Source organism: Mytilus galloprovincialis, chromosome 12 (genome assembly GCF_965363235.1).
Source record: "Mytilus galloprovincialis chromosome 12, xbMytGall1.hap1.1, whole genome shotgun sequence".
NCBI lineage: Eukaryota > Metazoa > Mollusca > Bivalvia > Mytilida > Mytilidae > Mytilus > Mytilus galloprovincialis.
The window spans coordinates 47,175,280-47,200,835 of record NC_134849.1 but is presented as its reverse complement, the minus strand read 5'-3'; the positions used below and the strand labels follow the sequence as shown (position 1 = coordinate 47,200,835).

The window sequence follows — 25,556 nt, the reverse complement described above, 5'->3', positions numbered from 1 at the left end:
CAGTTACTGTTCAACTTGATCTTTTTCTTGAGAATTTAGTGTTGTTGATGTGCTACTAAATTTAATAAAACTCTTCTATTAAAGTATCAATAATTATAATACCCATGTTATTCGTTATAATTAATCTTTATAAAAACGGGTTCTTTTTAACCAGTACTCACCATTTATGCCTTTGCACAAATCCATCATACACAAATAGTTAACAATTAAAAATTTGACAAAATTCCTTCTTGTACCACTGAAAGTCATTTTCAAAATAATTTAAAAAAGGACCCATTTGTTAGAATGTAAATGTGATAAAAAATATGTTTGTTTCAGTTAAACGGGTTTGCTTTAAAAATCAAAATGTTTCTCTTTTAAATATGAGAAAATTAATTGTGTTCTGCTTTTATCTTTATCACCAAAGTATATTAATGGGTTTATTATAACTGATTGTATCTGAAAACAAGAAATGTGGGAACAATTTTAGATAATTCTCTTTTGACTAATACGACAAAGCTTAAAGTAACGAGAGTAAAATTATAAATGATGAGTCAACACTATTATGGGTAAAAGGGTATTCTAAATAAACTCGAATGTTTTCAGTTTTGTTCTTGTCGAAACTAATATTTAATTACATTGACGTGGAACAGCAACACTATCAATGATAACAAACCTAATTGCTTTAATTGCTACAAGTTAATTCTAGCCTGAAATTTATATTTTAGAGAATGTATGTAATGGCATCTACTAAAATGTCTATGCTATTAACTTTGCTCATTGTTGAAGGCCGTACGGTTATCTATAGTTGTTAATTTCTGTGTTATTTTGTTTTTTAGTCGAGAGTTACATCTCATTGGCAATCATATCACACCTTCTTTTTTATATCTATATATAGTCCTTATACAATAATGTTCATAAAGTTTGAGTAGGAACTGTTTCTTCTCTTTAATTATCTTGTCTAGGTGCTCATTAATTTATACATGTACTTCTGGTTTTGATACATGTCATACATGTCATACATGTCATACATGTCATACATGCCATACATGTTGTTGTTTGACGTTTGCTGATAGTATCCCCAAAATTTTGTATAACGTTATGTCCGTGATGAACCATCGGGTAAATACAAACAACTTTAAAAACATAATCGTGGTTTTAATATGGGGAGTATTATTCAACCAGGTAAGTTTGGTCAAATGGGCAACTCAAAATACAGATGAACAGAATAATCCTGCCCTAAAATTTACTATACTGTCTGCGCAAAAATACCCCTATTAGTTTCAAATTCTTCGCAAAAATGTCCAGCGCCGAGAGAAAAAAACTAAAAAAAAATTAGAATAATCATGAAAGTATTATATTGACAAGAACCTCAACGAAAAAATTAGTACATTCCTATCCAACCTATTTCTTTAAGAAAGTTAAAGGGTTAGTCAAATACATGATATATTCTTTGTCGGGTATCTTCTATATCGTTTCGCCTGTTCTGTTTACTGATGATGATAGTATCACGTTGTTGTTTTCTTATCTAAGATCAATAATGTATAAAAACACATGAACACTCCTGTAGTTGTTTGTGGATTGCACCAGTATGCTATTTTCGTTTAATTGATGAAGTCGAAAACTAAAAAGATCTAAAAATATCTGTCCATATATAAAACAGAATGACTAATGAAAATTAGCTGTATCTGGAAAGAAGGAGATATTTTAAAGTTTTGGTAAATATGATTTAATAGTGTGTCTTTCTCAATCTAATTAAAAATCGATCTCTCATCGCTCCCGTTTTCTGATACGCGTCACATATCAGAAACCGGGAGCGATGATAGATCGGTTTTTAATTAGTCTAAGATTGTTTCTTTCTATGTTGTTATTTTACAGTATTGTTTCGTATAGGGGTGAAGGTTAGCACCTATTCAAACGTTTGAACACGCTGCATTTGTTTGCATCTGTCCCAAGTCAGGAACCTGATGTTCAGTGGTTGTCGTTTGTTGATGTGGTTCATACATTGTTGTATGTGTTTCTCGTTTCTCGGTTTTTACATAGATTGGACCGTTGGTTTTCCCGTTTAGATAGTTTAACAATAGTCATTTTTGGGTCCCTTTATAGCTTGCTGTTCGGTGTGAGCCAAGGATACGTGTTGAAGACCGTACTTTGACCTATAATGGTTTACTTTTATAAATTGTGACTTGGGTGGAGAGTTGTCTTATTAGCACTCATATCAAATCTTCTTATATCTATTAGGAACTTGAAAAAATCCGGAAAAAATACTTGTACTTGAAGTAGGGTGTTTGGAGAAAATAATGAAATGCGCGTGTAGTGTGCGGTATGACAAAGTAAAACTCAAATTCATTTTATTTGTACAGGTGGTTTGGTTACAAGATATCTATCAAAGAAATATGTTCTTTTCATGAACTGGTGTTCCTTTTATTTTTTAATTATGTACCGATCGCGAGTCAGGATCCTCCTCATTGGTTATCTTTTGATATATATCAAGGGAAACTGTATAACATGCTGGTTTTTTGTGTCTAAGACTCGGGATAATTTAGAGCTTGCAATGATGTATAGACACCTGATGGCGGTTTTATATGAATGTTGAACTCTAGGTGTCGATTTTTGTTACTTGTTGTGTTTTTGGCTCATTGACATGTATCCTATTCTAATTACTGGCGGAATATAAGATGTTCGTGCTAGAGACATATCTGCCACATTATTTATGTATGTGCCTGTCCCAAGTCAGGAGCCTGTAATTCAGTGGTTGTCGTTTGTTTATGTGTTACATATTTGTTTTTCGTTCATTTTTTTTTACATAAATAAGGCCGTTAGTTTTCTCGTTTGAATTGTTTTACATTGTCTTGTCGGGGTCTATTATAGCTGACTACGCGGTATGGGCTTTGCTCATTGTTGAAGGCCTTACAGTGACCTATAGTTGTTAATGTCTGTGTCATTTTGGTCTTTTGTGGATAGTTGTCTCATTGGCAATCATACCACATCTTCTTTTTTTATATCTTGTCGGTATACCACGCTATGAACATTTATGTTACGTGTTTAAATTTGACAACGAAAGTTTAACCAAATAATCAATAGAATAATTGTCTTCTCAAATAATAATTATAATATATATTCTGGGATTTAATTCAAATAAATAACGATAAATTAATCAGCATTCTACATTATAAATGAAAGAAATCAAAATTTTTTTTCCCTCTCATATGAATGCTTATAGAAAGAAAAGTAAAGCGAGCACAAACAAAAATAAAACAGAGTTTAAAAAAAAGAATAGCACTTTGAAGAACTTAAAACAAATGAACAAATAATTGTTCTCTAATGGTTAATTGATAATTATAAATGGACAAAACAATGAGTTCTCATCATCTTCACTCACATCGTTGAGGTTTATGTTATCAATACCACCAAATATGTCTAGATACCGGTAAATATATCATTATCAATTTCATCATCTATGTCGTTGCCAATATCAGATAAATCACTGTCAATAAAATCTGGAAAATCTTCATCGATTATTTCATCATCATCGTCGCCGATGTCAGGTATATCAATATCACTTAGATCAACATTACCATCGTAGTCGCCTTCATCGCCAAACATGCCGTCGTCCCCTTCGTCGTCAAATGAGTCGTCGTCCCCTTCATCTCTATCGATATCATCTTCTTCACCACCGAGATCGTCGTCATTTTCATCGCCATCGATCTCATCTTCATCACCATCGACATCGTTGACTCTTTCATCGACATCGATCTCTTCTTTATCATCATCGACATCGACGTCACCTGCATCAGCATCGTCGCCCCCTTCATTGCCATCTGCGCCGTCGTCGCTTTCGTCGTCCTCACCATTGACATTGTCGTCTCCTTCATCACCATTGTCGGCAACATCGGCAACATCATTGTCTGCATCTTTCTTAACATCCTCTTTATCAGTAACCGTATCGCCTATTTCATAAGCGTCGTCTTTTTTGTTCTCATTTACATTGTCATCATCCTTAATATCATCGTTTTCGTTGTCTGCAGCTCTTTTCTTTCTGTTATCTAACTCAGCTGAATCACTGAAATCTTCAAAATCGTCGCTTGTCGACCTGTCAGAGGCAGTAAGTCCACCATTGTCTATTTTGACAGGTTTTGCAGTTACTGTTACGACAACAAGATATATAACAAAAGATGTGATTACAAATTTCATTATCGCTATCTGAAATAAAATTTTGTATATTAGTAAATAGTTATCAAAGGTAGTTTTGCTTTTTTAATTTATTAATTACGAATAAAGTTTTTGCTTTTTAAACAGTATGGATTTTAATACATTTTACTATATTGAAATTGTGTATATGTGTATAAAAATTATGTTTATTTGTTTTCTTTTAAATGATAAGATTATTTTCTTTGACAGTAAATAATTAAAAAAAGAAATTTTTAATAACACAGCCCACATATTAACAACAAAAAGAACAAAACTGTTAAAGGAACAAATAGCATACTATGTCATTATTGTCTGGTGAGTAAACTAACATATGAATGATATCTGCCAAACATACCTGTTTTCCTTTTTAATTGTTTGAGTTTCAATTAAACAAGTTTATTTATCAATTGTTCAAAGACGTCTGCAGTAAGTGTATATGCAGTCTTAAATATAACGGATCTGTTTAGCGTTGCGTATTTCCTTTTCGAATTAAAATCGTACTTAGTTGATATAAATATTATCATATATTTAAGTTTATGATAACCTACATGTATTTTATCCGGATTCGAACGATTTTCTATTTAAAAATTAAACTTTTTAATTTAAAAATATATCTGTGCTGTATTCTAATGAAAATGCCTCTTATTCAACTATTCATATTCCGGTTTTTAGTTTTAAGTTATTTCCCTGTGTCATTTGAAACAAAAGAAAATATCATGTTTCATATAATCGTTATAACTTTTAACACAAGCCTACAATAATCATTGGTTTCATTCACTTCTTCTTAAAATTTATTGCTGTTGAATTGATGTATTCTCGTACTCTCGTATGCAGTAACCTTCACTATGGCATCTCTTGTGAGAAATTGAGCAACCACACAGCAAATTTGAAATGAAAAACCGTGACAAGATGCCAACGTGAAAAGAAAATATTGTTAATAGAGTCTAAAAGAACAAATTATTTAACAACTTTAAAGACAAATTTTAATTAACTAATGAAAACACACTGAAAAAAAACAAACATCGCTTTATCATCTCCCTTACTTACTCTTTATTATGTGTTAATTCTTTGTCATGGTCACGATCGATGCACGTAAAATTCGGCTTAAAACACCAAAAATAAATCAGCAGCTAACGATTTTGATCAACAACCAATAAATTAAATCTCTATGTTTATTCGATTACACATTATGGATAAAAAAAAATGTCAAAAAAGACGTACACGGTGTTAGGACTTTGTGGGTTGGTTCAGTAGACATGCATGAAGTGGTTCAAATTCCTTAAAATCATTGACCACCAGAAACTTTAATTAAGAACTAATTGACACAAGCTATACTTTATTGTAGTTTTAACATGGGTAGGCATTATATTCGTGATTATTTTTGCCCGAGCAATATAATGCCTACCCATGTGTATAAATATAGAGCGTTTTTGTAGGCTCTTCTTTGAACCTCCCTTTTTTGTTTGTAAACAAGCAAACGGCTGGCAACGGTGATTTTTCAGAGGGAGGCATTTTGAACAGCCAGCATGAACGGTTGTCGTTTCTAGGTCAAATATGTCTATTTCGAAGTGCAACACATTACAGTCTTAATAAATGAATTAGTTACAACATGTGTATCATTTCAGAGTTTGGAAGTGTTTTAAATTAATGGAATTCATTAAATGCATGCCAATTTGATAAAATTCATTATTCTGCAGTAGTCAATATACGCATGTGCAAACAAATTTTATCGGATTTAGAGCATGGGTTTATTCACAAAGCGAAAGAAGCACGTCATTTTAGAATGAAAAACAGTGAACTTGTGCATCAAAAACAATTCATTGCTTAACATGGAAAAAAAATGTAAAAAATGGTGGCCTTTGGCTGTTGTCTACTCTATGGTCGGATTGTTGTCTCTTTCACACATTCCCCATTTTCTATTCTCGATTTTATTAACATAAATTATAACATTAGCGAAATATAAGGCTTGCGTAAATTGGTAGCATCCTGCTCAAGAGAAATTAAAAAAAAAACATTTTCTTATTACTTACAAAGTCTATATATAAGACCGTATGTTGACTTATAGTTTTCATTTCTGTTTTTAGTGTCGTTTGATTGCTGTCTTATCAACGCTTTCGACAAATATCATTTTAAATATAATGTCAATAATTAGTTTGTTCAATCTCTTCATTCAGTCTGTTTTCTTTCTTGTGATATATCGATCACAATATACTTTTCATGATGTGTTGTCCAAATCATTTCAAAAAGTTGTATACTATATATATGAATTTAAGAAACGACAATACAGACAAATACTGTTTTGTCTTTCGCCCACTAAGTCAACCAGAAGACTGTTATCGGATTAAAAATGACAATAGCTCGGAATAAATATTACTACTGCTCATGTTGACTGGATAAAGAAGGTCATTTCGTGATGAAATAGTTTCCCGCACTAAATCATGCGTTTGTCAGGCAATGTTGTTTAGCTAAAAGACATTAGACCGTCTAATGAGCAATAGAAATATGACGGCTGTGTAAGCAAGCGTTTATCTCATTTCATTGAAATAGTCTTTACCACAGACGAGGTAGCTATTTGTTTGACAGATAATTTGGTTAAAACAGCGGATTAAACCATATCTGTATTTGCGTTCCGTAACGAATTACTAGCTCCGAGGTGGTGATAGCCTTATGAACTAACAGTCCACAAGAAGAGGTATCGACCCAGTGGTAGTAATAACATAATCGATACCAATTTTACTTCCCATGATGCGCATTTTGACAATTCATGTCTCTCCAGTTTTGCTGTGGGCTAAAATATATTTACCCTCATGATATGTTTAATTCCTTGATTCAGGAATCTGAAAGTTGTCGTTTGTTGATGTGGTTCATAAGTGTTTCTCGCTTCTCATCATTTATATAGGTTAGACCGATGGTTTTCCAGTTTGAATGGTTTAAAACTATAGTCATTTTTGGGGCGTTTGTTAGCTTGCTGTTCGGTATGAACCAACTTTAAAGGCTCAGTGTTGAAGACCGTACTTTGATTATTATGGTTTCTTATTTTTCTTCTTCTTCCATATAAGAGTTGGGTTCCTGGAATGAAACGTTTAAACTCTGCGGGACTACGCATGGTGACATTACATATCTAGTCCCCTAAGGCTATATACAGTATTTACAATACAATCAGGCTGTTACGGTTAAAATTATGTACAATCGTCCAATCTGGGATTAATGTGTTGTCTGTAGCCCTGAGCGGAAATCTTCAACTGATCCCGCTTCAGCAACCCTGGCAGGTAATGTATTCCATTCCATGATTGTTCTTGGAAAGAAGGAGTTCCTGTAGACATCACTGGTGACCCTCTGTTGGTAAAACATGTGTCTTCCACGAGTTCTACTGTCACCACCTATGAGGTAAGTACTCTTGTTGATGTGTAGTCATTATAGACAAATCTAGCAGCTCTCCTCTGTATGAGTTCTAGTGTGTTGATGCTTGCTTGGTTGGTTGGGTCCCATATAGTAGAATCATAGTTAATACTCTATGACAGGTCGCATGAGTGTTGTATAGATATCGTAGATCGAATTTATTCGTTCACAGTGTGTTAATTTACTTTTTTTGATTGAGTTAAGCCTGCCAATTGACATTTTTCGTGTGTTTTTCTATGTTGTGATGTTATGCTATTGTTTCACAATAAGGGAGAAGGTTTGGTACCATTAAAACATTTAATCCCGCTGCAAATGTTTGCACCTGTCCTAAGTCAGGAATTTGATGTATAGTAGTTGTCGTTTGTTTTTGTAATGAATACGTGTTTCTCGTTTTTTTATATAGATTAGACCGTTGGTTTTGAATGGTTTTACACTAGTAATTTTGGGGCCCTTTATAGCTTGTTGTTCGGTGTGAGCAAAGGCTCCGTGTTGAAGGCCGTACATTGACCTATAATGGTTTACTTTTTTAAATTGTTATTTGGATGGAAAGTTGTCTCATTGGCACTCACACCACATCTTCCTATATCTATGGTTTAATCCGCTGTTTGACATTCAAAAATTTTGACGTCGATGTTACTCATAAGACTTTAATTGTAAAAATGCGCTGTTAGTGCATAATATTTGATAAGGTTATGTTGTTGCATATTTTTTCTATTTTCTCCCAAAGAAATTGTATTTTCATAGACAATCGGGAAATAAGTATATTAAACAATGAAGTAGACACTTAGACACATATATTCAGGAAGAGATATGTCTGTGTCATTTTGGTCTCTTGTGGACAGTTGTCTCATTGGCAATCATACCACATCTTCTTTTTATATTATTTGTTCCTTTGAACTGGCTATTGTCATTTCGGAAAAATGCATGTTATAAATTATTACTGAATATATATCTTCGCCTGTAGATATTTGAAGGCCATAAAAGTTTTAGACGCCTTCCATGCCAACACGTCCGCTCGGTGTAGGTATATTTTTGTTATAGGCAATATGCAAGGTTGTGTATTTCTGTTCTGTTGAGGATGTTGTTGTTGTAACCAGCTAGGTACTGTCACCGAATTCAGAGTGTTGACGGCATAATTTCATATTAGTTATTGACTTATGTTGATCTGAATTTAAAAATAAACCAAATGACTGAAGTGTGAACAATTACCCTTACATTCTTCTACAATGAGGAAAACCACCAGCACCTTTAAAAGCTTTAAAAGGCCCCTTCATGGCAAAATCGGAAATATTAAAAAAGAGAAAAATAACAACAACGTCGATTAAAACTACAAACCAACAACAGCCACTGTATTACAGGTTCCATACACGGACAGGCACTATCCACAGCGATCACTGATATATTACTAGTATATGTTAGAGTTCTCTAGCTATATGATATACCACAGACCGCGGTGGATAGTACACTTCTAATTGATAGTTAATAGCAAAAGATAGTTTTAGAATATGTATGTTCATATTACAGTTAAACGCAATATGATTAAATTAATAGAAAAAAAAAACTGATTTTGGAAAAAGGGGGAGGGCTTAAAAATGATTGTCCTGTCCCTAAGCATCAATTCTTTGAGATAGAGAACGGCATCTGTTACAATAAGAGCGCTGGGTTTTTTTAACATTTTACTACATTGCGCCAGTCTTGGTGCATGTCTGCGTAGCGTTATCGATATAAAGGAAACAATTCTTTTTAAACAATTTACTAGGACTATCTCTAAATTGTCGAGGTTATGTTTGCTTTTATCTCCGTGTTTACTAAAATTTAGAGATGAAGAACAACAATAAAGCATTTTCCCTTCTATTAACGTTATTGTGTGCGAGCGATGATTTGTTTGGTTATAATAGAGAATGGAAACGGGGAATGTATCAAAGAGACAACCTCCATACCAAGGAGCAGAAACCTGTCCAAGACTTATTGGTCTTTATCGCAGCGAGAAGAACCCGCACTCGGAGACAGACTACAGCTTGACTCTAAAAAACTATGCATTCTAGCTCAGCAAAATGAACGCCACAACAAACTCCGAAACATTCAAATGAACAAAACAATCCCAACATGATACTAACAAAGCTAGAGGTTCCTGATTTGGCACAGACGCCAAAAAACGTCGGGGTTTACATGTTTTGTGATATCTCTCTAAGCCAGTGTAGAATTAACAAACCCCAACAATACACACAGTAAAACTGAGTTAAAAAGAAATCTCTAGTCTTATGTTAGAATCGATATAACAAAAGAAACTGAGCAGCATGGCAATGACACATATATATTAACAAAGAACTGCTAGCAGTTACTGATATGCCGGCTTTAGACCTCAATTAAACTGATTGAAACATTATCCTCATCATATGAATATCTACACATGTCCTCCCTTTAAGGAATAACGTTGAGTATCACACCGTCGTTAAACAGATGAGAGGAACATATTCCGTATAAATCAAACAAGTTTTAGAATATATTTATTTATTTCCAATGAATAAATCCTATGAGTGAATAAATATGGCTCTTTTTTTATATAAATTATGTTTTTTTATTCTTCTTGGATTGTCAGGCATTTACATATATTTATATGTAGACACATATTCATAACTAAGCAAGCGAGATAAATAAGCATAGCCAAGCAAATGAAAGGGGAACAACTATTATACGATATACCAGTAAAAATATATGGACGAAGTATAACATTTTCATTAAATAATGATAACTGTAACTACAGTAACAGTACAAAGAGTAATTATTGGAAGATGTGGTATGAATGCCAATGAGACAACTCTCCATCCAAGTCACAATTTATAAAAGTAAACCATTATAAATCAAGGTACGGTCTTCAACACGGAGCCTTGGCTCACACCGAACAGCAAGCTATAAAGAGCCCCCCCCAAAAAAAATACTAGTGTAAAACCATTCAAACGAGAAAACCAACGGTCTAATGTATATACTGAACTTCTGAACATCAGATTAGTAAATAAGTACCCAGGGGTTCCAGTACTTATTGTGTTCTTCCACACTCTTAATATTTGAAGAAATATGCTTTTGAAATTTTTGTTTTTCTTTGATATTCACCAACAGTCTATTTCCCATTTTGTTCCAAACTTCTATAATAAACACAGGCGCCATACTTTTAATGCGCTCATGAACCCATATGGATGCCTAGATGACTCCCCATATAGAATAATAACAAGGATATCGAATTATTGACCTATTTTTTCAGGCATAAAAGACTTCTTTCTAAAATTGGTTATATCATTATTTAGTTGTTCTAGAGTAAAATCAATTCTTTTAAAATGCATATGTTCAAATGTAAACAGAGTACAACATCAACCAAAAACAAAACCAAAGTTTGTAGAGAATAAAAACCATAGGGTCCAATTAAATATTTTTGTCTGGTTTCAATGAACAACAGTTGTCCCATTGGCAATCTTAAAGCATCTTAATTCTATACTTAACAAAAATCAAAACTGTACAAGATCAAGTTTGCAAAAAAATGTTGCAACCTCAATTTAGCACATTCTACTTTTTACTACTATGGAGATTTCACTTCCAAAACCTGAGTATAGAGTTTGGTACGCTGACGAAATTTAAAAATACCAAACAAAATGAAATGTAGTAATTTAGGAAAATATCCTGAAAATTGATTTTTGAATAAACGGACGACGAAGACGATGGCGCCAAGTAATGTTTATAACTAACACTTAAAAATTATCTGGGTATAATAAAATTAATGTATTGTTGGTCGATGTTATGATTACATTTGAATGTGATATGAGAAAAAATAGAAGATGCGGATTAATAAGTCAATGGCACAGCAAAATTACTACACATATAACAAAAATAGAATACAAGTACTAAAAAGCAACGCAGTCATTATCACTGTATGTTGATTATCATTATGATAGCTAATTATCTTCTGCCAAATTCACTTATTGTACTATAGTGTCTGTCGTTGAGACTTTTTAAACCTCCTGTAAAAAAAGAACACATAACTTAATAAAAAAAACATGCAGATTAAACACATAAGAACCTAAGAATCCTTCAAATCAACTGGTACGGTTCAACCAAAATAATTAGTTTCAAACAAAATAATAAGTTTCAATCAAAATAATTAGGTTCAACCAAAATAATTAGTTTAACGTTGATTTTTTTTAATAGAATCTCAAATATATATATTTTTTCGAATATAATCATTACTGTACCAGGTTAGGGGAACGGTGAGGATCCCGATAACATGTTTAATCCTTCCACAGTGTGTATGTGCCTGTCGCAAGTCAGAAGCATGTAATTCAGTGGTTGTCGTTTGTTTATGTGATACATATTTTTTTTTCGTTTATTTATTGTGCACGGGTTAGGCCGTTATGTTTCTCGTTTGAAATGTTTTACATTGTCATTTCGGGGCCTTTTATAGCTGACTATGTGGTATGGGCTTTGCTCATTGTTGAAGGCCGTACGATGACCTATATATGTTAGTTTCTGTGTCATTTGTCTCTTGTGGAGTTGTGGAGAGTTATCTCACTGGCAATCATACCACATCTTCTTTTTTATATTTCACTTGTCTGTGGTTTTTTTAATTCCATAATGATTGTATGTCATCATATCTACCATTTGTCTACATTGGTTGCTTAGTATTGTTGCTGTTACTGATATCAAATTACAAAATAGATTTCGAAGACTTCACTGTCAATTTCAGGTTGAGGATAGCCAACTAGCCATTTTTTTTAATTTTTTTATCATTTTCGTGTGCGCTTAGTGATTTTTTTTGTCATATATTGAAAAACACTATAAAGATGGTCAATAAATGTTCAAACATATATAGCACCTGTGTTAATAAATTGGGAATTTATTTAAATATTTGCAGCAAAAATAAGTAATAATTGCAAATAAAAAAGAAACAAAGTTATTAATATATCTCACCTTGGTGCTTTTACAAAGTTCTTGATCAGTCAGAAGATATTTACTTGTTTGGCTGAACTCTTGTGAGGAGACTTTGCCATCGCCTTTAATGTAAACAAATTGAAAAATCAAAAATAAAGATTTGTTTTACCAACGTCTAGGTCCCTTTCCATTTTTTTTTTTAAGAATTTGATTCGTATGATAAATGGAATAAAATACTAGATTATAATCAAAACACTTCTCTGTTATTCAGAAGCATATTACTAATAATAATACTTTGAACCTGATAAAACATTCGTAATTAAATGACAAAACACATTATGTTCTCCCTTTATACAAAACGTCTTATAATTAATTGCATTTCTCTAATAAAAAAGTGCATATTTCATCAAATTTATAGATTGAATTCATTTTAACAGATTTTTTCATTAGTTTTTGGTCTTTCAATTATTGTGGCGCAGTTTATGATTATGATTTTTCATTGAATATTATATGATACACTTACCATTTTGATCTAAATATTTGAAAACCATCAAATTGTCAGATTCTTGCCCACGCTCTCCTACATGATATGCCAGATCTGCAGGATAAAAATATCCACTGCGAGTATAATCGTATTCTGAAAATTTGCATGGTAACGTGACCAATTCTCCAGGCCAGTTGAGCTGTAATGAAAGATGTGATATATGTGTCAATGAGAAAGCTTTCCATCCAAGTCACAATTTGTAAAAGTAAACTATTATAGGTGAAAGTTCGGTCTTCAACACGGAGTTCATAAAAGTAACATTACAAAAATTAGAGACAGCTCGATATTTGTCAAATGGCAAATTCAAAAGCTCAAACACATCAACCTTAAACATCATTTTATGTCATTTTATGACTTGACACATACATGTTTTAATTACAAAATGATGGATTAAACCGTGTTAATTTAGAAATAAGTGCAATGTATTTTTTGTATATTATGTATATGCGGGACCTCTTACTACAACAATCACTTATCACCCTGTAAAATCACTCGCAGTATACAGTTTATATTTTGCGGTGCTTTGCTTTTGCGCCAATTGGCATTTCATTTGCGCCAAAAAAATCCTTCATTTGCGCCACAAACAATATTTCATTTGCGCCAATATTACAGGTAAATACAGGTAAATAGTATAAAACATATACAAAAGTTTGTGTTTGCAAAATTAAATATATTCGTCAGAAATCAGTCGAAATTAAACCACACAAGTAATGTTAAAACCTTAATGAAACACAGTTCTCACTGTTATAAATAAGCGTGATCATAACACCCAATATGAAACATGAAAGAAAACAGTTTACACTAGAACTATTCTAAGCAGGATACACTATTGTAAAGTTATATGTCTACCCTTGTAAGCGACGGCCCTGATGTATTTATGTCTGGAAAATTCCTCCTCTGAAGTGCATAACATAACGATAAAAAAGATAGTCCGTTTTATCATCAACTGCGGTCCATTTCAGTTGTTATACTGGCTTTGCAAGGTTTTCTTTATTTGGTGTACCAATAAAGGACTTGGTCTCCATTATTCAGAACGTATGATTTGATAATAAACTAAAAGTGTGGTCATCAAATAGTACACACTTAATTCTCCTGTATTTATGTCTAAATTGAAAATGTTCATCTTGACACCTCGAACATGTGACCACTATATATATTTATAAACCTTAGTGACTCTCAGCTTCAGAAATGAGTGTGGCATTGAACTCAACCTATTATTCAGAGAAATACTGTCGAGACAAACCTTTTAGAGCAATGCATATTTAACGCTTCCGTTATTGTTTACCTGAATTATCTGTAACATGGCGCAAATGAAGTTTTTATTTTTTTGGCGCAAATGAAATATAACCGTGTGGCGCAAATGAAAGATTGTAATTTTCAAAAATCGGCGCAAATGCAATGCGCCCATATTTTATACAATATATCGGAAATCCGACAGCAGTCCTTTTGCGCCAAATTTTGTTTTCTAAATGTATCAATTGCGGAACTCATTTGCGCCAATTTACCTGTACACATATCTATCATTAATATCAATGATTAATATATATATTGAATATATTCTTATTTTTGGCTTAAAAAGTATCATATGTTCGGAGATGTTTCACCATGAAGATGAGCATCTGAAGAGAAAGGCTTAAAATGCACTAAACAGTCAATGTACAGAGAGAGAAAAAATTTATTGCTTTGCTGAATATTTAATAAAGTAATGCCAATAAAGAAGAAAATAGAAGCTTTTGCTGATTATTTTTTACCCACATATGTTGATGACACAGTACTTTGTTCCAATCATGCGTATAGGCTTTATTATTATTAGGAATTATTATCAACTGTTTTATGCATTTCATCCTTCAAGGTTTGTGTTTTTGGACAATAAAGTGAATTCAAAAGCTACTACATACATTAAATTGGGAAGTACCCATGCAGCAGCAGTAAGAAGAAGATATGTTTCAGAAAAGGAAACATTTGCCGTGTAAACTGCAAGTTCCAAGTCCGAATAAAGGAGAGGGAAGTCATTTTTCTTCTAATTGGTGCAATCCTATATTTGATTGTTGGCGCAAATGATACCATGTAATTTTAAAACATGTTGCGCAAACGTTGCATTGAAGAAATGAGTTATGGCGCAAAAGGACGCATTTTTGGCGCAAACTGATCTCTCCCGAAAATCCAGTCTTATTTATGTAGATTATAATCAATTGCTGAAATACAACCAGTTGCTGTTTTGTTATAAAATCTTTGTATATATTCTTGATTATTAACAAAATCATACCGTATCATTTGCAAATACTTTGCATATGTTATCACAGAACCACGTGCATCTGTCATTTAACCATGAACCTCCGCATACGATATCAGCTACACATGTTTGTCCACGTAATGCTGCTGTCAGCCTTTTTGCTTTGAACCTATCGTATACTACTTTAGATACAAATAGAGATGGACTGGTAAGTACAGCTACTTTAGCAATTGTTTTGAAGGTTTTTTTTACTACATGACCTATTTTGCGTAGAAGACGTCTTCCTCGAATTCTGGGTAATACCTTTCTGGTAAAACGCCTGGCTCTTATTCTTATTCTACGCCTCCATGCATCGCAATCTTCCAAGAGGAAGACAAGGACCAAAGAAAGCAACAGAATCCATGCAACTTTCATCTAAAATAGAAACTATTCATACTAGTAAGGCATTTAAAATCTACATTCATGGAAAAGAACTAGAAAGCTATCAATTATTGCTTTGTTCCATATTTGTCCTGGCATACATTGTATATGAATAAAAAATGACGTAAGGTATTATACATGTACTACAACAACACAACAACACAGGATTTGGAGTTTTACGTGTACCTATTATAGTTTCTAGGCTTATTACGTCATGCACGTTCTAATTTTAGTCTTTTTTTTTTCGATGTAATTTAAAAAAAAATATATTTCATATCATTAAAGTTAAACAACTGCCAAATCAGATACTAGTAGTATACCTAGTATAAAAAAAAGAAGTTTAATGTCTAGAGCAAATACAAACAATTTGAGATGGACAAAAACGGAGATAATAATAAATCCATTGCCAACTTTTGATATAAGTTAATACAATTAATTATCATAGGGTTGATGAATCATTATATAAACCTCATCAAAATTCAATAATTATATATTATTTATTAACGGATAATTTTGCTTTAAGGAAAGGGACATCTGTATTCTGTGTCTCGTCTTTGCAGACGTTTTCACAAAAAATACGTATTCATTGTTTAATATATGTGTAGGAAAAAAATAAAGAAAAAAGAAAACAAATGTGTTCATTAAAGTATCAATAGTCAAATTATGATAGTAGTAGTTGAAATGGGTGTTTTGCATGTTTAAACCTATTGACATATATTTCAACTAAAAATCAATGAACCAGATGTAAAAATTGACCCACACAACATGTCATCGTTACAGAAATTGAACTTGGAGGTTGAGTTTTAAAATAAACATTCATTTAGCTATTATCTTCATGAAAATTGTATTTTTGTTAGTCTAACAAATTTAAGATATTAAATTTCCTTGTTAGCATTTAAGCAGATTCTCCCTAAACCATACCACATACGTATGATATTAAATTCGATAAAGCATTTCAAGCTATAATAGACATTTCTTGTTGTTGAGTAGAATACTTTCGATGCAGTAAGTTCTAAAATGTTATCCCAAAATGCCTGAAAATCCAAAGATTTTAACTAACAAAAAGTACTATGTTGATTACAATAAATTCATATCAAGGTTGAAGTGAAATATTTTCATTTACTAAAGTATTGTCATCCGTCGTCATCCGTATGTTCGTTTATTTTACAAAAAAATGTTCTCTTGATCAACTTGGCAAAATAGGCTATTTAATAACATTAATTTGTTGTTCAACTAAATACTATTGACATCCGAAATTATTTTACGTGAAAAATTAGTTAAACCGCCTATACATCACTTTCAATTCATCATGCTTTGCATTGGCTAAAGCCAATTTTGTCCGGTATGGAACCAGTCTAAGATTGACAAAGGGAAGTAATTTGCGTAAAAAGTGTGTAATAACAGAATCAAATTCGTAATTGGCAATTGGACTATTGGAACATCATTTTACCACAATCAGGTTGCGTATTGAGCCAACCAACTATATGTCAATTTGAAACCGAAAGCCCTGCTGACTGGGATTGGAAATATTTTGATGACATGTGGCAAATCTTTTGTTTTTTACTTTTGCCAATTTCACAGCTTAAATTTTGAACGAACCGTTTTTGTATATTGTATTTCCATTAATAGAGCAGCATGTGTACGGATTTAAAATACGCATTTTTTTATGTTTATTTAAAATTACCTTTGGCGCAACTACTTTTGCACTTAGCATTGCCGATTGATTTGAAAAAAGTTTATTCGGTAATATAAAAGATTTTTCAGGGAAGATAATGCAATATCATATACGACAACAGAGTGAGAGACGGCCGTAATGGAAATACAATATACAAAAAAGGTTCGTTCAACGGAAAAACTGCTCATAATAATTGTTTACACTGCATCCCACCACTCTTAAATGAAAACAAAATTGGTTATAGTCTACAGAAACCAAGTGATTTGTTTCGATGAAAATAGTTCACTTACCCCTGCGAGTTAGCAAAAGTAGTCGGTATGTGTACTTTGATAGTTGACCAAACAGTTATGAAAGCAAAAGAAATGTTACGCAATTTACATGCTCGTGATTTTGAGGATAGGAAATTGATCAGGAAATAATAATACATATAGGACGTATGTAACATTATTTCCTGGGCGATGTTGCAAATAACAATATTTTGTCACAAGAATAATAAAAAAAAAACAACATCTTGATATTGCGTAATATACTTTAAGGTGTATCGTTAGTTCATATGTACTCAAACATATTTTTTTACACTCTGCCAAAATAAGGACTTGTCAAAGCTTTTTTCCTAAATATAATCAAAGTACTGAAGTACCGAAAATCGGATGACCGCAAGTTTTTGTGGATGGTCACAAGCACTTGTCTCGTGAAAAAAAAATGATATCTTTATACCTGAAAGTGAGGTTAATGTAAAGATGTATTTTAATATTAGTAATTTATGTTCTAAAAACCATATTTGATGAGTATTCATTGTAGAAATGATTTTATAGCAAGTGATAAGGAATGTTATTTTGCACTCGATGATGTCGGCGTATTTATCATGTTTATAGATCGGTTAAATACTGTAGGTGAAGTAGGACTAACATTTCTGATGGGACGAAGTATGTGTCCTCGGCATTTGGATTGATATCATTACATGTTATTTGAATGAAAAATTGCCACTTTTGTTGAATTGTTGACAAGGTTGAGATTGGGATAGGAATCTTGTCTGGGTTAAGAAATTGACATAATAAAAATGGCTATAAGTATTTCGCTTAAAATATGTGTTCTTTATGCGCTACAATCACTAGGTTTATTGAATTTCTGCGCAACAGCAACTCCTTTGATAATTTCTGTATTCATATTTTTCCGGTTTTCTCGTGTGCTTTATTAACCACGCCACATTATGCATGTGCCTGTCCCAAGCCAGGATCCTGTAATTCAGTGGTTGTCGTTTGTTAATGTGTTACATATTTATTTTTCGTTCATTTTTTTGGTGCATAAACAAGTCCGTTAGTTTTATTCGTTTGAATTCTTTAACATTGTCATTTCGGGGCCTTTTATAGCTGACTATGCGGTCTGGGCTTTTCTCATTGTTGAATGAAAGTCGTACGGTGACCTATAGCTGTTGATTGCTGCGTCGTTTTGGTCTCTTGCGGAGAGTTGTCTCATTGGCTATGATCATATCAAATCTTCTTTTTTTATATTTGTCTGTGTGCCTCTTTGTGTGTCTTTCTTACATTTGACGTGTTTCGGTACTGATACATCCTGTCATTGTATTATTGTGCCATGGTTAATGTTTGTTTTTTATTAGTTTATTTTATAGTGATTGAGAATGCTGTAACTCTTTTTTTTTACATTTTTTCCTATTATGCCTGGTTGTTTTGTTTAAAATTCGTTATCAATATAATGGAGTGTTATGTCATACAAGTGAGAGGTTTGTCTAGCTATAAAACCAGGTTTAACCCACCATTTTCTACATAAGAAAATGCATGTGACAGTTGTTGTCCATTTGTTTGATGTGTTTGAGCTTTTGATGTTGCCATTTGATAAGAAACTTTCCGTTTTGAATATTCCTCGGAGTTCAGTATTTTTGTGATTCTACTTTCTACTCTTTACTGAACACAATTTGTTTTTTCTGAGAATTTCAATTAAGACCTGATTTGTTGGTTAACTATGACCATGAGAACTTGAAAATACATAATTACAAAGTCGACACCCTATGAAAGTTTCCAACAATTATATTCATAAGTATTGACAAATACGATAGACGTGAAGCGATTCTAATGGGTGAAGCAAGATCTGCTTACAATTCCAGAGCACCGGTGTTAATCTTTTTGATGGGTACTTGTTGTTTTGTCTTGAGTTTTCTATGTATCATTATTTGAGCTGTTAATTGTATTTTCGTGCGTGTTTTTTCAATGAGAAAAAGTTTGTTCTCGACTTATGAGTTTTAATATTCATTTTTTTTTAATTTTTCGCCTCTCTTTTTGATAGATATAGGAAGATGTGGTATGAGTTCCAATGAGACAACTCTCTATCCAAGTCACAATTTTTAAAAGTAAACCATTATAGGTCAAGGTACACGGAGCATTGGCTCACACCACACAACAAGATATAAAGGCCCCAAAAAAATTACTAGTGTGAAACAATTCAAATGTGAATACCAACTGTCTAATTTATATTAAAAAAAAAACGAGAAACGAGAAGCACTTATGAACCACATCAACACAAACGACAACTACTGAGCATCAGATTCCTCGTATAGTCTGACATAGTCCAAATAATCGAACTACTGTCAAACTTGCATTTGTATGGCTCTTGCTCGGATTCTTTCAATAAAATATTTTATGAAAAAGGGAAGTTCATTATACGTAAATGGTACCTTAACGTAACAAAAATCACCAATAGACTTTAAGAGGTCAATAACAAGTAATATTAGTCTTGCAATATTTATTTATAATATATAGCGGTTTTTTCTATGCTGGCTAGTTTTGTAGAGGTATCTTACGTTGTTTCTAATCCTTTCATCTGTAAAAAGAAAAAGAAAATATTATTTGATACCGTGCAAAATAAATACACTCAAATTTGTCTGCTGTATGGTTGGGTTGTTGTTTCTTTGACATATTCCCCATTTCCATTGTCAATTTTACTAGTTAACAACTGTTCTTTAAAAAGGGTTGTCGTCCCTTTTGTAAGCCTTGTCATTTTCTTGACCATCGATTTTGACTCATTGTACAAAGAGGATTAGATATGATTGTTTTGTCAAATATAATTGTATTTTTAGTTAAAAACATTTCATATTTTACATATCGGCTATAGGGTTTTATAAAAATTCGGTTTTAAAAACTGTTACAGGAATTGAAACAGGATGGTTTTGTGTGACGAAAACAGACTTTTAAGCATGCAATCTTCATGATATTCTTTATATAATTATATGATTACGTTCCACCTACGTTATACATGTATTTTAGATTTAAGTGGCAATCTGCCTAAAAAATCAGGCAGTGGTGAAAACATGACAAACAAAACCCCACTCAAATTGACATTAGTTTATGTTCAAAATTTATAATGATGCACAAAAACAGCATTCGTTTCCTTGTCCGGTTCTGGTAATTAAAGATATAATTTGGTTACAATGCACTAGAAATGTTTTGATTTTCTGCAAAATTGTCTGATTCTTACATAGACTGGCAATTAAATGCATTTCTCAACTTAATAATAAAAGCATTGTTATAACTTAACATTTAATGTTTGACATCAAACGAAACATTCACAAATTTAAAATGATAGAAACTTACCGCAAATGTTTAACAGGTGTCTTGATCAATTAGGAGATATTTCTTGGTATTGCTAAACTCACTGGCAGTGACTCTACCATCACCTGGAATAATTTAGAATAATTAATTAATCGGAAAACAATTAAAGGATTTTGTTTTAGCAAATACGTAAAAAAAACATGCATAAAACCAAATGTTGTATGATGAGATATAATAAATTGAAATAGAAAGAGACCATGGTATCATGAAATATGTTTATGAAATGTACAGTACACTAAGTGTCTTATTTTCTTTCTTAAATTACTTTTATATATTTACTTTTACTTTTTTACGGTTTAATTTTCATAATCAAGTTATCACTCATTGACAATTCTAAATGCTTTTTATGTCCATTTTGCAATACATGTATAAACGGATGTTTTGTTTTATGGGATTCGCTTGCATCGGGAAACATTATGACGCTGATACATAAGCAAGGCAAATAAAATTATGAACAAATATGTTTCCTAAAGTCAATTCAATCAATTATTTTTTTAAAACATTAAATTCTTTAAAGGCAAATGATGTGTTTTACTAGAAGGGTATTATAATGGTTGGAAAAACCGTAGCGGTATTTAAAGAGTTATGTCCCTTACCTAAATCAATCTAAAGTATTACACAATGAACTCACCATTTTGATCTAAACGTCGGAAAACCATCATGTTGTCAGGTTCACGTCCACGCTCTTGTATATGATATGCAAGATCTGCAGGAGTAAAATATCCACTGCCCGCATAGTCGTATTCTGAATACTTGCATGGTAGATAAACCAATTCTCCTCGCCAATTAAACTGTAAAGACATAAACCAAATACTAATTGAGCATGTCTTTCTTTTGTTATGAGAAACATTGGATCGCAATGAATTATCAACCTGAAACACGATCCAATTAGTTAGTGCACGCTGTTACGGATAAATGTTTATACATTGCAATTATTTTTTTAAATTTCATTATATATTGTGAAACAAATCAATACAACGCATATTTAGACTCTGGTCAGTATCACTGAAGAGACAAACATTGTCGCTATGCGCGTCTGATGCAGTAACACTGATAACATGACAGAATGATATTATGTGATTCATGTATCTTATACTTTTTACGTTTAAAAATGGAAATCTTATTTCTTGCATGCTTCTTGTATGTTCTTAAAAGTATGGCTGTGCTTTACAACATCTTACCTCCTTTTCACTGGGAAATACTTTACATATGTTGTCACAGTACCACATACATTTTTGATTGACACATGATCCCCCACATATATCATCAGCTACACATGTTTCTTCTCCAGCTAATGCTGCTTGCATTTTCTTTGCCTTGTAGCGATCGAATACTTGCTTAGCTACGAACAGAGCAGGGTTGGTCATAATAGCCACTTTCGTAATGGTTTTGATAGTGCCTTTGATTATATGACCAATTTTGCGTATAAGGCGCCTTCCTCGAATTCTGGGTACTACCTTTCTTATAAATCTTCGCCCTCTTATTCTAACCCTCCATGCTTCGCAATCCTCTAAGAGGAAGACGAGTACTAAAGATAACAAAAGAACCCATGCGATTTTCATCTAAAATATAAAAAAAAATATCATACAAATGAACGCCGTTGTAGATCTCCACTTAGTGTTAACGATAGAACAGGAATATATCAATGTTGGCGTTGATTTGTATTGTCCTAGAATTTAAGATATGAAATATAATAGGTGTAAACATGTGCAACTCATCTACTCAAATAAACTAAGTCAAAGACTGTTCTTGTATGAATGCCCATAAGTCTTGTCATGATGTCTGAACAATTAAATAAAAAACACAATCATTTAATGATTGTGTTTATGTATACAATAACATAAGGCAATACTATTAAAACCATGTTTTGTATTTTTTACTTTTAATGTTTTTACTTCTAATTTTAATCAGTCTCTAACTTGACAAACTATTAGACAGTAATAAATACTAAATATGTTTTTTTTATCTAAACATAAATAAAATAAAAATATATATATTACCTTGTTAGTATTTATCTTTCAACTGCGAATGAACAGTATAATAGTAAATGAACAATACTGTTGTTACTTTTAAACATTGTGATCTATTGATTAATATGTATTAAATTTCCAAATTTCAAATTTAATCTTGAAATACATACAAATATTTGGAAAGTCGCATGTCGTTGAACTTTACATTATTGGAATGCCCGACTAATTCTGCGAACACACTATTTTTTCTTATTTTGTTACCAATATGTTTTTTTGTTAATTTTTTCACATAAAAATATTAAAATTTAGATAATGATATTGAATTTGGCAAATTCAACGAAATACATTTTTTTGTTTGAAATCCAAACTAAATCGCATAGAAAGTTCAATTTATTTCGTTTGTTTAGCAATTAATTAACCTTTTATGAATACGTTTGTATTACATGTATTCATCAAATTTATCAAAAGTAATCGTTGTAAGATATAAAAAGATGAGGTATGAATGCCAATGAGACAAGTCTCTATTCAAGTCAGCATTTATAAAAGTAAACCATTATAGATAGAAGAAGATGAGGTTTGAATGACAATGAGACAACTCTCTGTTCAAGTCACAATTCATAAAAATTAACCATTATAGATGTAAGATGTGGTATGAATGCCAATGAGACAACGCTCCATCCGAGTCAAAATTAGTAAAAGTAAACCATTATAGTCAAAGTACGGCCTTCAACAAGGAGCCTTGACTCACACCGAATAGCAAGCTACAAAGGACCTAAAAAAATACTAGTGTTAAACCATTCAAACTGAAAAACCAATGGTCTAATCTATATAAAAACGAGAAACGAGAAAAACTTATGAACCACATAAATAGACTAACCACATATTCCTTATCTGGATTTCAAAATTTCAAAATGCATCTTATATGAAAGTTCCAATAAACATTAAATGAAAAGCTGCTATACATGTTTATTCTTCCTATTTCTAGGTCACATGCGAACTCACAATTTGCAAAAGACCCTATGACTTTATCATCTACTAATTTGGAGTTTTGATCAATTAACATTAAACTGAATCGTTTCAGGTCCAATTTTCTTTATGTGTATCTTTGAGCGAGGAGATAGAGGAACAAGAAAAAGTAAAAATTTAGAATTTAACTTTGACCTAGTCTTCCATTTCTTGAACCAAAGACCTCCAATCAACAGATCCTAGGTCTCTATCACTTATGGTTAACCAGTTACTAATGTATATCATGTATTTCAAATGCATTAGTGGAAATAACTCTCATATGGAGTATTTGTATCGCTTCCGTCATAATTGGACAAAAACTGAGGATATAGCGAGCAATTTGGTAAAATAAATGTCGCTTTTTTTTTACGGTTACAGAGGAGATTTCATCACAAAAAAAACAGTGTTTGGGGGGGGGACCTCTTTAAATAAAGAGTCTTCGACTAAACAGAGTTAGTCTCAAAAGCGTAATAGCTGTTCGATATCACATGCAAAAAAACATCTAAGGACATCTTGTGAATCGACAAAACAGGGCAAGTAACAACTACAATAAGTCTTTCCACAAAAAATGGAAAGACCTAATTCGAATATTTCTTTTCAATCGCTTAATAATTATAATTATCAACCAATAACAGACAAATAAATGAAAAACACATATAACAGATAACCAATCAAAGACAACATCTGCCTTACAGGCTTCTGAATATGTACAGGAACATACATTATGTAGAGGGGGTAAACATGTAAGAGAGCAGCACTCTACCTTACCTTGGTGTCACACTACAACATAAGATCAAACTTTAAAATAAGTTTGAAACAGCTAAGCTCATGAGAACGGATAGAAGCATAGACTATCGTAAAGGCAAAAGGCTAAAATACTGTTGTTAGAACTAGATCAAAGGGTTATAACAAATAACAACAAAATAAAGTTTATCTTTTTTACACAAGTATCAATCAGTACAATTCAACGGATTTAGCATTATGAGAAAAGCATAATCATTACATATGCACTTAATATCGATAATACGTATGAGTAAAGATAATAACCATATTCAAAGAGTATTTGTATAAGGATTATACACTGATACAGGTAAAGCCAATCTTCAAAACCAACCTTTTGTATTTATGAAAACGAAATCCCTGAACTTATTATTAAACAGTTATACATATTTTTTATTTAATGAAATGTAATATATAGACACGGACGTAGCGAATGTTGGAAAATATACCCCTAGTTTAAAAAAGCCCAAACGATGCATATTAACTTCCAACCATTCAAGAAACTAAGAGGACTGTTTTTTCTTTCTATGCTGCTTTTCTTGTAATCAGTATAACCAACAAACAACTATGTAACAAAGAAGCACAAAAAGACACATAGACAGAGCACAAATAAAAGACAAGAATGCAAAAATTTACCACGATAACAAAATGGCGGGATGTAGAAGCACAGAGCCTCGTCATATGTGTCAAAGAAACAACAGAAAGGCGTATCAAAGAAACACAGAAAGGCATACAAGAGGAATAACAAATACCAAAGGGACAGTCGGACTCATAAATTGAAAATAAACTGACAACGGGTGTTCTGTTCTGGATGTTAACA

At 32.3% G+C, this 25,556-nt stretch overlaps 2 protein-coding genes and 1 long non-coding RNA gene across 3 annotated transcripts; all 3 read right to left on the bottom strand.

Annotated features, from left to right (window-relative positions):
* Window positions 1-3,093: 3,093 nt before the first annotated feature.
* Window positions 3,094-4,605, bottom strand: LOC143055386 (uncharacterized). Its single transcript, XM_076228518.1, has 2 exons — window positions 4,526-4,605; window positions 3,094-4,182 (listed from the first exon to the last, which is right to left on the bottom strand). Exon 2 carries the CDS (start codon window positions 4,171-4,173, stop codon window positions 3,400-3,402), a length of 774 nt encoding a protein of 257 aa, XP_076084633.1. The 5' UTR covers window positions 4,174-4,182; window positions 4,526-4,605; the 3' UTR covers window positions 3,094-3,399.
* Window positions 4,606-11,065: 6,460 nt separating this feature from the next.
* Window positions 11,066-17,753, bottom strand: LOC143053997 (uncharacterized). The gene is made up of 5 exons (XM_076226833.1): window positions 17,649-17,753; window positions 15,297-15,677; window positions 13,010-13,169; window positions 12,526-12,608; window positions 11,066-11,579 (listed from the first exon to the last, which is right to left on the bottom strand). Exons 2-5 carry the CDS (start codon window positions 15,675-15,677, stop codon window positions 11,571-11,573), a joined length of 633 nt encoding a protein of 210 aa, XP_076082948.1. The 5' UTR covers window positions 17,649-17,753; the 3' UTR covers window positions 11,066-11,570.
* Window positions 17,754-20,100: 2,347 nt separating this feature from the next.
* On the bottom strand, window positions 20,101-23,055 carry LOC143053994 (uncharacterized). Its single transcript, XR_012971533.1, has 5 exons — window positions 22,982-23,055; window positions 22,163-22,543; window positions 21,613-21,772; window positions 20,964-21,046; window positions 20,101-20,193 (listed from the first exon to the last, which is right to left on the bottom strand). It is a non-coding gene; the product is annotated as an uncharacterized LOC143053994 (long non-coding RNA).
* Window positions 23,056-25,556: the final 2,501 nt, after the last annotated feature.